This window comes from Bombina bombina, chromosome 9 (genome assembly GCF_027579735.1).
Source record: "Bombina bombina isolate aBomBom1 chromosome 9, aBomBom1.pri, whole genome shotgun sequence".
Lineage (NCBI taxonomy): Eukaryota > Metazoa > Chordata > Amphibia > Anura > Bombinatoridae > Bombina > Bombina bombina.
The window spans coordinates 104,066,164-104,083,676 of NC_069507.1; the positions used below are offsets into that span (position 1 = coordinate 104,066,164).

At 41.2% G+C, this 17,513-nt stretch overlaps 1 protein-coding gene across 2 annotated transcripts in view; it reads left to right on the forward strand.

Annotated features, from left to right (window-relative positions):
• Positions 1 to 17,513, forward strand: part of STX3 (syntaxin 3) — a 113,011-nt gene that overhangs the window by 52,837 nt on the left and 42,661 nt on the right. For both annotated transcript variants that reach the window (XM_053692290.1, XM_053692289.1), the window contains exon 4: positions 720 to 794. In XM_053692290.1, coding sequence (XP_053548265.1) covers positions 720 to 794 — 75 coding nt within the window. The remainder of the gene's footprint in view (positions 1 to 719; positions 795 to 17,513) is intronic.

Consider the following 17,513-nt stretch of genomic DNA (forward strand, 5'->3'; position numbering starts at 1 on the left):
GTCCTCTCTCCCATCTGTTTATGGCTCCTTTTATTTTATATTTTAAAAGGTGTTGCACCTCTTACACACCCTAACACATTTGGTCATATAAATATAAGATTCAAACAGATATCATTTCACAATAAAGTACACCTTACTAGTTATAATCTCAGATTAATCTCTCCACTGTTCAACTCTTTCTCTCTCTGCTGTTTAGCCCTGTCTCTGCTTTTCAATGCTTTCCCTGATGAACAATTTCTCTCTTATGTTCAATTGCTATTTCTCTGCAGATCAACTTACAAGCCACCTGCCCCCAATCAGACATCATCATAAAGGAGCACAGGCTGCTGCTGCTTCTGCCTCCTTTCACACGTGTCCACCACCACAGAATGCAGGGAACTGTGGTTCCCCAGCTGCAGAACTGCTAACAGATGCTTTTATTGCAGTAGTAGTGTGATGGACATAAAAATAATACCAACATGAGTGTTGTGCATATATAATAAAATAATTAAGTAAACAGTCATGATAACAAAATGTGACATCCCTTCAAAAAGTTCTGGGGACAAAGGGACAGTATGTTAAAAAAAAAACAACAACCCAGTATGATCCTGTGGTCACCCTACTTTAAAACGCAAAGAATACAAAGTAAATGGATAAGTACATCTTCACCTTTTTGGTGAAATATGATATATTTATATTGCTTTATTTTAATGTGATATTTTAAAACTCTTTTTATTTAGAGACTAAAGATGAATTGGAAAATCTGACTCTAGAAATCAAGAAAGCAGCAAATAATGTGAGGTCACGTTTAAAGGGTAAGTGCTAATATGCTCTTTTGTTATATAACATATTAACTGCTTGCACCTAATAATTGATGTATGTGTATAATTATACACACAGCGCGTTTGTAAACACATTTTGTCTAAGCATGAAATGAACCTAAAAATTAGATATCTATCTCAACTCATACTGATACAGAAGAAAAAACTGAAAGAAAATCTAAATTTCTGTGGCTTAGTAAATAGGGTGGTAAACTCCTATTGAAGAAACCTTGGCAAAGTTATTTTTAACTTCTGAATTATATTTATTTATTTTTCTTGGTTTTAAAAAATAGTTATCAGATCTCATACTAAAATGCCCACTCAAGTTATGCAAATGCCAAGTAGAATAGCAGATAGTGTACTTGAACTGTGTTGACAAATTTTTGTGTATATTATAAATATGTTCTAAAACTATGGAAATTCAAAGGGAAAACTCTTTTGCAAAATTAAGTTCTTACTTAAAGGGACATTTGAAAAAGAAGGCATCTAAGCTACTTTTTTTTGGTTCAGAACCATAGAAAGCACTTGTTTATTGGTGGATGAATTTATCCACCAATCAGCAAGAACAACCCAGTTTGTTCACCAAAAATGGGCCGGCATCTAAACTTACATTCTTGCATTTCAAATAAAGATACCAAGAGAATGAAGACAATTTGATAATATGAGTCAATTAGAAAGTTGCTTAAAATTGCATGCTCTATCTGAATTATAAAAAAACAAAATTTGGGTTCAGTGTCCCTTTAAACATACAAATACACTACTCTGCGGAACTTTCTGTAATAAAGGGACATGATAAAGAATTTTAGACAACTTTCCAATTGACCTTTATTGTATAATTAGTTTTCTTTCTCTTGGTACCCTTTGTTGAGGAGCATACCTAGCTAGTCTTAAGAGCAGCAAGTTAAAGGGACATTGTTTACTAGATAAATGTTTTGTAGATTATCCATTTATATAGCCCATCTGGGAGTGTTTTTGTTACAATGTATAATTTTGCTTATTTTGTAGTAACATTGTGCTGGTTTTTAGATTCCTAACCAAGCCCCAAAATATCAGCTGTAGACATAGGTCTACAGAGTCCTGCTGCTCTTGTTTGTGTAATCTTTCTGTTCATATGGGGAAGGGGGGGGGGGAAGTGTCTGCTCTTCCTGCCTAACCTCATCAAAACAGTGCTAACCTTTGGAGCTAAGTTTGTAAAAGCTTTATACTGGATTTTTACATTGGTATCTGTGCATATTCTTCTTTATAGTAGTGTCTATTATATGCAGTTATATGAAAATTGGTGTACACTGTCCCTTTAACTGCTGATTGGTAGCTGCACATACTGTATATGCTTCTTCTCATTGGCTTACCAGATGTGTTCAGCTAACCCCCAGTAGTGCATTGCGGCTTCTTCAACAAAGTATACCAAGATAATGAAACACATTTGTTAAAATAAGTAAATTGGAAAGTTGTTTAAAATTGTATGCTCCATCTGAATCATGGAAGAAATAAAATTCTTTCATGCCCCTTTAAACTCAGTCCCTGAACTCAGTGGTGGCATTGTATAACTTATATTTTTAAGGACAAGTCAATGCTGCCAACACAGTAATCTGTTTATGTGAGAACATAAACTGACTTGTAACCTTGGAATAGGTACCACCCCTCCCATATATACACCACTTCCCCTTCTGTTGCTGTTATGAGGAAATATATTTATCAGGAAGTTTTGTTTTTCAATTGTACTCTCATAGTGACACAATATATTCTTAGTGAGTCAGTATCAAAGTTACCCATATGAACGCACAGGTATAGAAAAAAAGACACTGTGGGCTTAAAAAGTACAGTCTGCTTCATGTAAAGATCTGAGTAGTAAAATCTGGTAAAAATATTCAAATTAGCTGCCTTGCACAACTGTATCATTATACCTAGCCAAGAAGGGAATATAAGAACATAGAACAGTGATGATGAACTTTGGCACTCCACATGTTTCTGAACTACATTTCCCATGATGCTTAGGCACTCAAGACAAGTCAAGCATCATGGGAAATGTAGTTCTGAAACATCTGGATTACCAAGGTTCACCATCACTGACATAGAAGGTGACCTTTTACAAAAACCTGTAAAATTCATCCTTCACACATACCATGTGACATTAAAAATACTTGTCAAGTCAATTTACTCTAATAAAATACGACAAACCTTTTTGTACTAGCTACCATAATCATGATTGATTCTGTTTTAGCTAACCTATATCTGAGAAGACTTCTTTCTATACTCTTAAACCACAAAAAATAATCCAATTGGCCAAGGAAGCTTTCATTCTGGACAGAATCAGTCTTCCTGATGTTGTTGGTAGTGTCAGAACCCTAAGTACTATCTGACTACTTCTAAGTGTGGTAAAGAAGATACCCTATTATCTGAGATTAGCACAGATTGAAGGAATAAAAGAACTGAGCAGTATTAGAGACGTCCTAAAAGCCACTATGGAATATTATAACTGTAAAGAATTACTTACAAACTCAAAAAGAAGCTAAGGTAAACCAAAAGAACCAACTTCAAATCCTAAGAAGAAATCAAATAGTTAAAACAGAATGAATTATTATTCAAAGCATTAAAAAAAGATAAGACATTAGGATGAAGAGAGTAGTCTTCTACTAAATAGAACAGAAAGCACAAAAAACTGTATCTTCAAAGAACTAATAGGCAACCCTATTACCGTCTTAAAGAGTTTCTCGCTTATTTCAAAAATGGGGTCTCATTCTCTTCTTTGTGGAATAGTGAGTCACTGCAAATTAGAGGGACATAGGACCTCTCTGGGGGGGTCTTAGTTAAAGTCAACTCTAAATCAGAGGGAGAGAGATGAGTCCTGTAATCCCCTTATCTTTCCACTTGCCTCACTGAAAGCCAGGATGTTTTCTATGAACACCTGCATCCTAGGGCAGGGCAAGTTATTTCATTTGAATCAGGGACACAAGAATCTTTAGGTCAAACAGACAGAGATAGAAGCTGAATTAGGGTTTCTCCTTGTAAAAAACCAAACAAAGCCCCCAAAAACTAAACAAAACTAAACACACAAAAAACAACAGATGTTTAAGTGCTGCTTTGATGAAGGCAATTGTTAGAGAGCATCTCTATCTAAGAGGGACAAAAGACCAGTCAAGTAAAAGGACAAGCCTCTCTTTCAAACACTAAGTTTCATGTTCCCACTGATTGTGCAATGCTGCCCCCTGCTTGTGCACAGCCAATTGCGTGCAAAAGGGGGCTGTCAATCATCTCAATACAATCAGATTGAGATGATTACAGGTTAAATTGCATCGGTTTTACAACCGCTGGAGGCTCTGGAGCCCATAGGCTTCATCAGGACCTCTCCCCCCAAAAACCTAACAATAAAGGAGTGCCTTGGCTTTTTATTTACCAACACAGAAGCAAAAGCATAAACAAGCAATAAGAAAGGAAAACATCAACCAAAAAGGGATAACTTATATTTGATAACAGTCATGTGTGTTTAATTATATATTTCTCTTGTAAAGGTGTATCCAGTCCACGGGTTCATCCATTACTTGTGGGATATTCTCCTTCCCAACAGGAAGCTGCAAGAGGACACCCACAGCAGAGCTGTCTATACAGCCCCTCCCCTAACTGCCACCCCCAGTCATTCTCTTGCATCTCTCGACAAGAAAGGAAGTATCAAGAGAGATGTGGTGACTTAGTGTAGTTTTTACCTTCAATCAAAAGTTTATTTTTAGTTGAAATATTTTTTATTGAAAATAAGACTTCAATTACAGAATGCATCCGACAACAGTGTATAAATTGGCCCCCCCACCCCAAAGTCCATGAATTGGTTGAGTGAGCTTTCACACCTCAACGAAGCTATATAACCTTTGGGTCGGTAGGTACTTAAGCAGAGCTGTAAATGTATTTATAGAATGTCCAAAAGTTCTGCATTTCTGAATTTCTGCTCGTCTTATTAATTTTGTATTACTGAACTTGAAAAAAAAAGAGTTAACACCAACAAATGAACTAACCTTACAACTAATAAACAATTTTAACATTCAACTTGCCTGTTTCGTTATTATCTTGTACACTGTTCCGAGAGGAGAGACTCCTTTTCAGCCAAAGCTATCTCCCATTGTCTAATTGTGTCTTGTCTGGTTTATGTCTCATGAGGTCACGGTAGTTTGAATGTCACCTGATCCCCTATCATTTATTTTTGAGGGGGAATACCTCCTCCCGGCCACCCTCTCACCCATCATTCAACATCCAGTAGTACCAGACCTTTAAGAACTGTTCCTTATTCCCCTGAATGGAAGCTACAGTTTCTGACATCTTATATACCATTTGGATCCTCTCTTTTACCTCCCCCCAGGAGGGTACCCCTGTCTTCCAGTACTTAGCAATAGTGATCCTAGTAGCTGTACATAGCAAGCGAATGAATGTGTTAGTGGCTGAATTGAATCTAGGTATATGCTCGTTCAGGAGTGCCTGAGATGCCCCCAGGGCAATATTTTCGTTCAGTACCGTACTCAGCATCTTAGATAGATCTACCCATATCCGTTGCACCTGAGGGCACTCCCACCACATGTGTATATATGTCCCTATCGCTGAGCACCCCCTATAACAGTTTCTGTTTCCCTTCTCAGAGTAATGAGCCGTAATAATTGGAGTAAGGTACCACCGGAATGACGTCTTTATGCAGTTTTCTCTAAAATCTGCGCAAATCAGTCCCCTGGTAGAAGAGGCGAAGATCGCTTCCCATTCCTCCCTAGAGTACTCTCTTTGTTCAAGTCTGCCTCCCACTTAGCTGCTGTTAGTGTCTTAGAGGTGTTCCTGGTTTTTTGTAGTGTTAAATAAATCTGAGAGATCACCTTTTTACCCCTATCACCTGAACCGCATAATCGTTCTAATGCTGTTGGGGATTGCTTCTGATAATGTGGTATATATTTTGCAATAGCTGAAGTTACCTGGAGATATAGGAACCACTGGAGTTTGTCAGGTCTAATCATTTCTTGTATACAGTTATATGTAGCTAATTTACCATTTTGATAGAAATCTGCCACTCTATAGAGACCCTTATTCTCCAATTTTTCCACCTGGACCCGGAAATCAGTGTGTAGTAAAGTTTTGATTGGTCTCACCAATGAGTTTACCGGAATTAGGTGCAGAGATCTGGTCAAAGTCTGCCACATCTTCATCATGTCCTTAGTTATTGATGAGGCAGCTGAGTCTCCACTAGACTTACTATCTCTTTCCCATAGAATATCTTCTGGGGATCTATATGAGGAAATCGCCATCTCCACCTCCACCCAGACCAGTCTGTCTGTTTTTCTGCCTATTAACGTGTTCTGTCCTAATCTTGCTGCCTGAAAATAATCTACCAGGTTGGGGACTCCCACCCCCCCAAACTTCTATGTAATTTAAGAATATGAGAGGCTATCCTAGCTGTTTTGGGGCCCCTTACAAACCTTATTAGGTCTGTTTGCAATTTTTGAAGTTCCAATAAGGGAATTTTGATTGGCAAAGCCCTAAATAGGTATAAAAGCTTGGGGAGAATATTCATTTTTATGGCTGTCAGCCGTCCATACCAAGAGAAGTTCCCCAACTTCCACTTCCCCAAGTCTCTCCTAATTGTCTTAAACAGGGGGACATAGTTCAAATCAAAAAGTGCTTTGACATTAGTTGACAGATGGATGCCTAAATACTTAATTGCTCCTTTTCCCCAAGTGAACTCAAAATTAGTTTCAATTAACTTTTTAGTGTGGTCAGGGAGTGCTATAGCTAAAGCTTTGCTTTTTTCCAAGTTTACCTTGTAGCCTGAAATGCTAGCATAATCTAATAGGATTCGGTACAGGTTGGGCAGAGACATCAATGGCTTGGTCAAAGTGAGGAGCACATCATCAGCAAAAAGAGACAATTTAAATTCCTGTTGTGCAATCCGCACTCCATGAATGTCTGTGGATAATCTTATTTGTGCAGCTAACGGCTCAATACAGAGCGCAAACAGGAGCGGGGACAAGGGGCAACCCTGTCTGGTCCCGTTTAGTATATCTATGGATTGTGACTGAAAACCTGCAGCCCTGATTGTAGCCACAGGATATGAATATATACTTTTTACTGCTTGAATGAATCTCTCCTGGAAACCCATCCTCTCCAAAACACTAAACAGAAGGTCCCAATCTATTCTGTCGAACGCCTTCTCTGCGTCCAATGACAGGACCAGAGAAGGCGTTCCCGTCTTCGTCAGATAGTCAACCAGAGATATGGTGCGTCTGGTATTATCTGGGGCCTCCCTTCCTATAATGAACCCTACCTGGTCTGGATGGATCAGAGACGGCAGATATTTTTGTAACCTATTGGCCAGGATTTTAGTAAAAATTTTAATATCTTGATTTATCAATGAAATGGGTCTATAGCTTTGGCATAATTTTGGATTTTTCCCTCCCTTTGGAATGACCACTATTTTGGCCTGTAAGATTTCTCTGGGGATCTCTTTCCCTTGTAGTATATAGTTGCAAAATTTAACTAAGTGTGGGACTAAGAGTGACTTAAAGAGTTGGTAATACTCCCCCGGGAACCCATCTGGTCCTGCTGCCTTCCCTAATTTTAGATTTTTAATGGCGTTCAGCACTTCCCCTGTTGATATCTCCGCTCCCAGCTCCCTACTATCCTTTTCCTCCAAAGTCTGTAGTACAGCACTATTTAGGAAGCTGGTCCTTAAAGCTGTGATCTGAGGGTTGTGATTTACCTTTTTCCCATCGTATAGTTTTGCATAATATTGGGCGAAGTTATCAGCTATTTCCTGGGGGTTAGATGTATATGTCCCGTCAGTTTTCTGTATAGAGGGTATTGCAAAGGATTTTGTATGTTCCCTCAGTTTATGAGCTAAATATTTATCGGGTTTATTCGAGTACAGAAAGTAGTGAGCTTTGAGTCTATGAGCTGCCCTAATGGATGCTTTGTTCATCAGTGTAGCTAACTCTAGCCTCTTAGTTTGTAGTTGGGAGAAGGTGTCTGGCGATAAAGTGCGTTGGTGTTTTTTAGTAAGGGTGTCAATCTGACTCTGCAAAGAATCTGTCACCGCCCTATTCTCCTTAGTTAGGGCTGCCTTTGCTTTAATAAGTAATCCCCTAATAAAAGGTTTATGAGCTGCCCAACAGTATGAAGGGTTTTTAGTTGTATCTAAATTTAACTCCCAGTATTCTGCGAGAGCCTTCGTGATGGAATCTTTTGTGGTTGGGTGTTGAAGTACATATGGGTCATAAGTCCAAGTCCGAGCTGTCGTCAATGGATGGGTCATTTGAATGTCAATCTGGATTAAAGAATGGTCAGACCACGCACAGGCATGTATGCTAGAGGAGGATAGGTTTGGGATGAGAATCTGACTCAAATATACATAATCTAATTTAGAGTATGTCTTATGTGCATGAGAATAAAAAGTGTAATCATTTGTTTTACCATAAAGCGTGTCCCATGAATCAAGAATATTGTGTGAAGCCCAAATTTCTTTTATCTGCTTAACCATAGAGTTATGCCTTAGTTGTTTCTGTGTTTGCGACTTCCCCTTCTGGCTTTGATGAGCCTGCATTGAGATGTTAAAATCCCCTCCTAAAATAATTCTTGAGTGAGACCACTGGGTCAGTAGATGGGAAACATGTTGAAAAAAGGCTAACTGTTTGTCGTTGGGGGCGTAAACATTACAGAGCGTAATATGTTTGTCTCCCTGTCTTCCTCGAATTATTAAAAATCTACCCTCTGTATCTTCCACTATCTCTTCAACCACAAACTGTAAAGAATGGTGTATTAAAATTGAAACCCCCCTTTTTTTTTGTCTGTGGTAGAGTGAAAATGTTGTGTAAATTGTCTTGTCCAGTATCTTGGGATTATGTCTTTAGTGAAGTGTGTCTCCTGCAAAAAAATAATGTTGGCTTTCAGTCGCGAGTATTGTGTTAAAGCAGTCCTCCGTTTATAATCTGTATTGAGACCTCTTACGTTATGGGAGATTAGTCTAATGTGTTCGGTCATTACTTACTAGATTATGGGTAGAGTCTCTCTCTCTCGGAAGCTCCCTCCTTTCCGGCTATTTGATTTTTTTGACTTAGTGGCAATATATCTTTGTAAGCTGGAAAAGAAGAGTGGAAACAGGCATAAACTTTCAAAAACAAAAAAGTAAAAACAATAGTTATCAAAAAAACATTGGTTTACATTCAACCATAACATTATCATCGAAATTAAAAACTTATTGTCCAGAATTGCAACACCCAGTGGTGCAGCTGCTGAACAAATTTCTGTCGTCAATCTCTCAGCCGGCTTTTGTGGAACTGGACCCCACTACTCCTCCATCTCCTTAGTTCTAACCGATCACATCTCCTGATTCAAGCTAAAAGGTGGAAGTCCTTATCCGGGTGGCCTACTCTACAAGGATAATTCCTTCTTTTTCACCAGTGAAGGCACCCACAAGTCCAAGATATTTAAGCACAACAGGATGGACTGAAAAGGAAAGTCATGATTTGGCCTTTTTCTTCGCCACTTTGGTCCAGTGTGGCTTTTGTTGCAAAGAAGATCCTGATCCAGGTTGTGAGGCAACTCCATTGGTGGGAAGCTGTGGTAGTTCTGGAGGTTCTAAATGGAGTTTACAGCAAGCGTCTGGTATGTCTGCCACCTCTCTCAGACTAACTGTTTTCCCTTCATGTAGGATATGCAATCCAAATGGAAAGCCCCATCAATATTTAATTTGGTGCTTTCGCAAGAGCGCTGTCAGGGGTCTAAGCTGACTTCTTCTTTGAAGCGTTTTAACACATAAGTCCTGATACACCTGTACAACCGAGCCCTGGAACTTAAATGTTGGGTGTTTCCTCGCTGCCAATAGTATGGCCTCCTTGTCTGGGAACCGAGCTAACTTGGTTACAACGTCTCTTGGAGGGGCGTCGTCTTTAGGTTTAGCCCGCAAGGCTCTGTGGGCCCTTTCAAGTTGAAATTTCTCGTCGTCCACATCTCCTGTTATTGCTTGGAAAAACATATGTAAGTAGTTAGGTAGCTCTGCTGCTAGGACAGATTCTGGGATTCCCTTTAAGCGTAGATTGCACCTACGGCTCCTATATTCTAGGTCCTCCAATTTCTCTTGGACCTCATCAATCATTAATTGTTGGGAAGCTACCTGCTGTTGTAAAGCAGAAAGTTCTGTTGCAGTGGAGGTTTCTGAATCTTCCAGAGTGGTCACTCTTGTATCCAGTTCTTGAATGTCGTGTTTTATTTCTGTAAAACTACTGGTCATGGTATTTTGCAGTGTATCAAATTTTTCCCACATCTTCTCAAAGTTCATATTTATGTCTTGCTTAGAGACCAATGCTTTTAGGTCAGCTCTAGTTGCTGGGATAGAATCACCATCTTCTAGGTGGGAGTCAGCATCCGAGTCAGAATCTTCCTCTCCAGCATTATTTTGTTGTTCCTGATGCTTATCCCCTTTCGCTGGTTTAAAAAATAAATTAGCAGACTGAATTTTGGATCCCTGTGAGGGTTTATTCTGTTTTCTGGCCGCCATACTGAAAGCAGTCTGCACCGGAATATTGTGGCTTTCAGATAGAGCAAGTTTTTATATCTCCCTCAAATTGCTAAAAGTCACTTCTAATAGAAACAGCCAAAAACAAGAGATGAGGTCTACAGTAAAAGTCCAGGGCCCTTTCAGGAGCGATAGAAAAAAAAAAAGGACCTCTATACACTTTAATTCAGCATAACCCAGATAAAAGGCCTTTAGCAGTTAGATTGCGTTCTGAAGTAGCATAGGCCTCTTGTAGCAGCATGCTAGGTTCTCAAGCAGCACCGGCCATCAATATTATTCCACCAAGCTGTGTAACATTTTCCTGTAGTCAGGACTTAAGGCTTTAGAATGTATTTATATGTTTTATATCTTCCAGGGTGTGTGCCGCTAAACATTGGGTATGTTTCAGGAAAAACACCATGTTGGTGTGTCATTTATCTATATTTGGTAACAGTCTGTACATCAAAAGTTAACCCCTTCCGTTTGTCATAGTACATTATATACGTGCAGTTTATCACTTTTGTAAGCAGGCATGACTTTCAGGGTTTCTTACTAGCTTGCTCCGTAGTCGGATTGGAATTGCCCTTCTTTTTTTAACAAAAATAGCCCCCAAGCTGACACTTATCTGTATCGTTGCCGGAACTCCGTTTAAGCTGTCTCACATGACCCAGGCCTCACATGGCGTCTCCCGGCTTGGTCCCAGACAAGTGCGGTCTCCTCTAGGTCTGATGTAGTTGCACACAGTCACTGTTGCCTATTCAAGCCGCTGCAGGCCAGGTATCTACCCGCCATTCGGATAGTGGCTTTGTTGGGGAAAGTTGCAGCGTGTTTCTGACCTGCGTGTATCCAAGATGGCGGGCGGCACCTTTCAGCTCATTCCCCTCAGCGCTTAGCAAAGTTAGTTCTCCGCTCCTAAAACACTTGTCACAGTATTCTGTAGGGTTCAGCACGCTTTCATAGCCCCCTGTATGTCTCAGATGCCGGTTGAGAGCGCTATTATATTGCTCTGTTCAGCAGTATTGCACGGAGCTTTCTCAAAACCCCTCCATCTTGCTTGAGCTCCAAGCTCCGCACAAAAGTTTATTTTTAAACGGTACCGGCGTTGTACTGTTTTACTCTCAGGCAGAAATTGGAAGAAGAATTCTGCCTGGAGGTTTGATGATCTTAGCGGTTTGTAACTAAGGTCCATTGCTGTTCTCACACATAACTGAAGAGTATGGAAAGAAAACTTCAGTTGAGGGGACGGTCTGCAGATTGCCTGCTTTGAGTTATGTTCAGTATTTTTTTTTTCTAGAGAGATGATAAGGTCTAGAAAATGCTGACAGTGCCTGGTATATTTGAGGTAAGCCTGATACAGTGATTTAACAGCAACTGGGATCATGCTTGCAAAAAGGGGTAATATTCATGTTAATACTCATATTACTTAGTGTAAAAACGTTTTTTCTCTGAGGGTGATAAATCTTTATTTGGGGCCTAGTTTTCCACATGGCTTGTTAGATCACTCCTAGGATTACTTTTTTAAGGCCCTCTGACATTGAGTGCATGGTGGGAGGGGCCTATTTTTGCGCACTTTATGCGCAGTTGATATTCAGACTGAGACATCCAGCTTCCCTAAAGGAGTCCTCTGGCATCTAGGACCACTATAGAGGGTTTTTTCCTGCAAAAATTGTGTTTAAGGACAGGTAGGAGCCACAGCAGAGCTGTGGCAGTGTGTTTGACTGTTTTTTAACGGTTTTACCGTTTTTCTAATCCGGTTTGGGGTCTAAGGGGTTAATCATCCATTTGCAAGTGGGTGCAATGCTGTTTTAGTCTCTTATACACATTGTAAAAATTTTGTAGAGTTTACTTCTTTTTATCACTGTTTTGCAGTTTATGTGGTAGTTTTTTTTTCTCTTAAAGGCACAGTACCGTTTTTGTTTAATTGCTTTTTCACATTTATTAAAGTGTTTTCCAAGCTTGCTGGTCTCATTATGTTTAGAAGCCATTGTGGAACCCCCTCTTAGAATGTGTGCCAAATGCACTGACCTTTCTATAAGTTATAAAGACCATATCATGGGTTTTAAAGATTTATCACCAGAGGTTTCTCAGACTGACAAAAGGGAGGTTAAACCACCTAGCTCTCCCAATGTGTCAGAGCCTATATCTCCTGTGCAAGTGACGCCAAGTACATCTGGCGCGTCCAATGTGTTTACCTTACAAGACATGGCGGCAGTTATGAATCATACCCTCACAAAGGTATTGTCCAAACTGCCAGGGTTACAAGGAAAGCGAGACAGCTCTGGGGCTAGAACAAATACAGAGCTTTCTGACGCTTTAGTAGCTATGTCTGATATACCCTCACAATGTACAGAAGCCGAAGCAGGAGAGCTTTTATCTGTGGGTGACATTTCTGATTCAGGGAAGGCGTTACTTCAGTCTGACTCTGAAATGACAGCATTTAAATTTAAGCTTGAACACCTCCGCTTGTTGCTCAGGGAGGTTTTAGCAACTCTGGATGACTGTGACACCATTGTAGTCCCAGAGAAATTGTGTAAAATGGACAAATACTTTGCAGTGCCTGTTTACACTAATGCTTTTCCAATCCCTAAGAGGTTTTCAGAAATTATTACGAAGGAATGGGATAGACCATGTGTACCGTTCTCTCTCCCTCCTGTTTTTAAAAAGATGTTTCCCATAGATGCCGCTACACGGGACTCGTGGCAGACGGTCCCTAAGGTGGAGGGAGCAGTCTCTACCCTAGCTAAGCGTACAACTATTCCCGTCGAGGACAGTTGTGCTTTCCTAGATCCAATGGATAAAAAATTAGAGGGTTTCCTTAAGAAAATCTTTATACAACAAGGTTTTATTCTCCAGCCTCTTGCATGCATTGCCCCAGTCACTGCTGCAGCGGCTTTCTGGTTCGAGTCTCTTGAAGAGGCTCTACAGGTGGAGACCCCGTTGGATGATATCCTAGACAGGCTTAAAGCTCTTAAGTTAGCCAATTCATTTTTTTCTGACGCCGTTTTTCATTTAACAAAGCTAACGGCTAAGAATTCAGATTTTGTCATTCAGGCGCGTAGGGCGCTATGGCTTAAATCCTGGTCAGCTGATGTTACTTCAAAGTCTAAGCTTCTCAACATCCCCTTCAAAGGGCAGACCTTATTCGGGCCTGGACTGAAGGAGATCATTTCTGATATTACTGGAGGAAAAGGCCACGCCCTTCCCCAGGATAGGTCCAACATATTAAGGACCAAACAGACTAATTTTCGTTCCTTTCGAAACTTCAAGAGTGGCGCAGCTTCAACTTCCTCTACTGCATAACAAGAAGGAAATTTTGCCCAGTCCAAGCCAGTCTGGAGACCTAACCTGGCTTGGAGCAAGGGAAAGCAGGCCAAAAAACCTGCTGCTGCCTCTAAGACAGTATGAAGGAGTAGCCCCCGATCCGGGACCCAATCTAGTTGGGGGCAGACTTTCTCTCTTCGCCCAGGCTTGGGCAAGAGACATCCAGGATCCCTGGGTTCTGGAGATTGTTTCCCAGGGATATCTTCTGGATTTCAAAGCCTCATCCCCAAAAGGGAGATTTCATCTCTCTCAATTATCTGCAAACCAGATAAAGAGAGAGGCATTCTTACGTTGTGTTCAAGACCTTCTGGTCATGGGAGTGATCCACCCAGTCCCAAGGGAGGAACAGGGGCAAGGATTCTATTCAAATCTCTTTATAGTTCCCAAAAAAGAGGGAACTTTCAGACCAATCTTGGATCTCAAGATCCTAAACAAATTTCTCAGGGTCCCATCCTTCAAGATGGAGACTATTCGAACCATCCTTCCTATGATCCAGGAGGGTCAATATATGACTACCGTGGACTTAAAGGATGCTTATCTCCACATTCCGATACACAGAGACCATCATCGGTTTCTCAGGTTTGCCTTCCTAGACAGGCATTACCAGTTTGTGGCTCTTCCTTTCGGGTTAGCCACGGCACCAAGAATTTTAAGAAGGTTCTAGGGTCCCTACTGGCGGTTCTAAGGCCATGGGGCATAGCGGTGGCTCCTTACCTAGACGACATTCTGATACAGGCGTCAACTTTTCAAATCGCCAAGTCCCATATGGACATTGTTCTGGTCTTTCTGAGGTCTCACGGGTGGAAGGTGAACGAAGAAAAGAGTTCTCTCTCCCCTCTCACAAGAGTATCCTTCCTAGGAACTCTGATAGATTCAGTAGAAATGAAGATTTTTCTGACAGAGGTAAGGTTGTCAAAGCTTCTAACTTCCTGCCGTGCTCTTTATTCCACTTCTCAACCGTCAGTGGCTCAGTGTATGGAAGTAATTGGCTTAATGGTAGCGGCAATGGACATAGTTCCGTTTGCCCGCCTACATCTCAGACCACTGCAACTTTGCATGCTCAATCAGTGGAATGGGGATTACACAGATTTGTCCCCTCTGCTAAATCTGGATCAAGAGACCAGAGATTCTCTTCTCTGGTGGCTATCTCGGGTCCATCTGTCCAGGGGAATGAGCTTCCGCAGGCCAGAATGGACTATAGTGACGACAGATGCCAGCCTTCTGGGCTGGGGTGCAGTCTGGAACTCGCTAAAGGCTCAGGGTTCGTGAACTCAGGAGGAAGCCCTCCTTCCGATAAACATTCTGGAACTAAGAGCGATATTCAATGCTCTTCCGGCTTGGCCTCAGCTAGCTGCGGTCAGGTTCATCAGATTTCAGTCAGACAACATCACGACTGTAGCCTATATCAACCATCAGGGGGGTACAAAGAGCCCCCTGGCGATGTTGGAGGTTTCAAAGATAATTCTATGGGCAGAGGTTCACTCTTGCCATCTCTCAGCTATCCATATCCCAGGAGTAGAGAACTGGGAGGCGGATTTTTTAAGTCGGCAGACTTTTCATCCGGGGGAGTGGGAGCTCCATCCAGAGGTATTTGCCCAGTTGATTCAACTATGGGGCAAACCAGAACTGGATCTCATGGCGTCTCATCAGAACGCCAAGCTTCCTCGTTATGGGTCCAGGTCCAGGGATCCCAAGGCAGCGCTGATAGATGCTCTAGCAGCGCCCTGGTCCTTCAGCCTGGCTTATGTGTTTCCACCGTTTCCTCTGATTGCCAAGATCAAGCAGGAGAGAGCTTCGGTGATTTTGATAGCTCCTGCGTGGCCACGCAGGACTTGGTATGCAGATCTGGTGGACATGTCATCCTTTCCACCATGGACTCTGCCGCTGAGGCAGGACCTTCTACTTCAAGGTCCTTTCAAACATCCAAATCTAATTTCTCTGCATCTGACTGCTTGGAGATTGAACGGTTGAGTCTATCAAAGCATGTTTTTTCCGAGTCGGTCATTGATACCTTAATTCAGGCTCGAAAGCCTTTCACCAGGAAAATCTATCATAAGATATGGTGTAAATATCTTCATTTGTGTGAATCCAAGGGTTACTCATGGAGTAAAGTTAGGATTCCTAGAATCTTATCCTTTCTCCAAGAGGGATTCTAGAAAGGATTGTCTACTAGTTTCTTAAAGGGACAGATTTCTGCTCTGTCTATTCTTTTGCACAAACGTCTGGCTGAGGTTCCAGACGTTCAGGCGTTTTGTCAGGCTTTAGTTAGAATTAAGCCTGTGTTTAAACCTGTTGCTCCGCCATGGAGTTTAAATTTAGTTCTTAAGGTTCTTCAAGGGGTTCCGTTTGAACCTCTGCATTCCATAGATATTAAACTTTTATCTTGGAAAGTTCTGTTTCTAGTAGCTATCTCCTCGGCTCGAAGAGTTTCTGAGTTATCTGCTTTACAGTGTGATTCCCCTTATCTGATTTTCCATGCAGATAAGGTAGTTTTGCGTAGCAAACCTGGGTTTCTTCCTAAGGTAGTATCTAATAAGAACATCAATCAGGAGATTGTTGTTCCTTCATTATGTCCTAATCCTTCCTCAAAGAAGGAACATCTTTTACACAATCTTGATGTGGTTCGTGCATTAAAGTTTTATTTACAAGCTACAAAGGATTTTCGTCAAACATCTGATTTGTTTGTTGTCTACTCTGGACAGAGGAGAGGCCAAAAGGCTTCGGCAACTTCTCTTTCTTTTTGGCTGAGAAGCATAATCCGCTTAGCTTATGAGGCTGCTGGCCAGCAGCCTCCTGAAAGAATTACAGCTCATTCCACTAGAGCGGTGGCTTCCACATGGGCTTTTAAAAATGAGGCCTCTATTGAACAGATTTGTAAGGCGGCGACTTGGTCTTCGCTTCATACTTTTTTTAATTCTACAAATTTGACACTTTTGCTTCCGCGGAGGCTATTTTTGGGAGAAAGGTCTTACAGGCAGTGGTGCCTTCCGTTTAAGTGCCTGCCTTGTCCCTCCCTTCATCCGTGTCCTAAAGCTTTGGTATTGGTATCCCACAAGTAATGGATGAACCCGTGGACTGGATACACCTTTACAAGAGAAAACAAAATTTATGCTTACCTGATAAATTTATTTCTCTTGTGGTGTATCCAGTCCACGGCCCGCCCTGTCATTTTAAGGCAGGTGTTTTTTATTTTTAAACTGCAGTCACCACTGCACCCTATAGTTTCTCCTTTTTTCTTGCTTGTCTTCGGTCGAATGACTGGGGGTGGCAGTTAGGGGAGGGGCTGTATAGACAGCTCTGCTGTCGGTGTCCTCTTGCAGCTTCCTGTTGGGAAGGAGAATATCCCACAAGTAATGGATGAATCCGTAGACTGGATACACCACAAGAGAAATAAATTTATCAGGTAAGCATAAATTTTGTTTTTTAGTATCTCCTAACATGCTCCATTACTGATCTGGGCATAAAAACTTTCCTATAATTTTGTTCTAGAAACTAACACCTAGATTACGAGTTTTGCGCTACGGCTATACCACTGAAAAATTGTCCATTGCGCGTGGAATGGCCGGTAACGCATATTAAGAGTCGCGGCGGTATAGGCTGTAATGCAAACATTTTAGCCTTAACGCAACCCTCTGTTCCGCACTCAAAAAATAACTCTTGAGTGCGTGATTTTCCATAGCGCCGTATTACAGGTTGTGCGGTCCGGCTAAAATTTTTGCATTACAGCCTATACCAGCACAAGCTATTCTGTGATCAGAGACCAGTAGTTATGGATTTTGCAAAATATTTTTTTTTCACAAAACTCATAGCTAAAATGTTACAAAGTACACTAACACCCACCTATTAACCCCTAAACTGCCACCCTCCCACATCGCAAATAC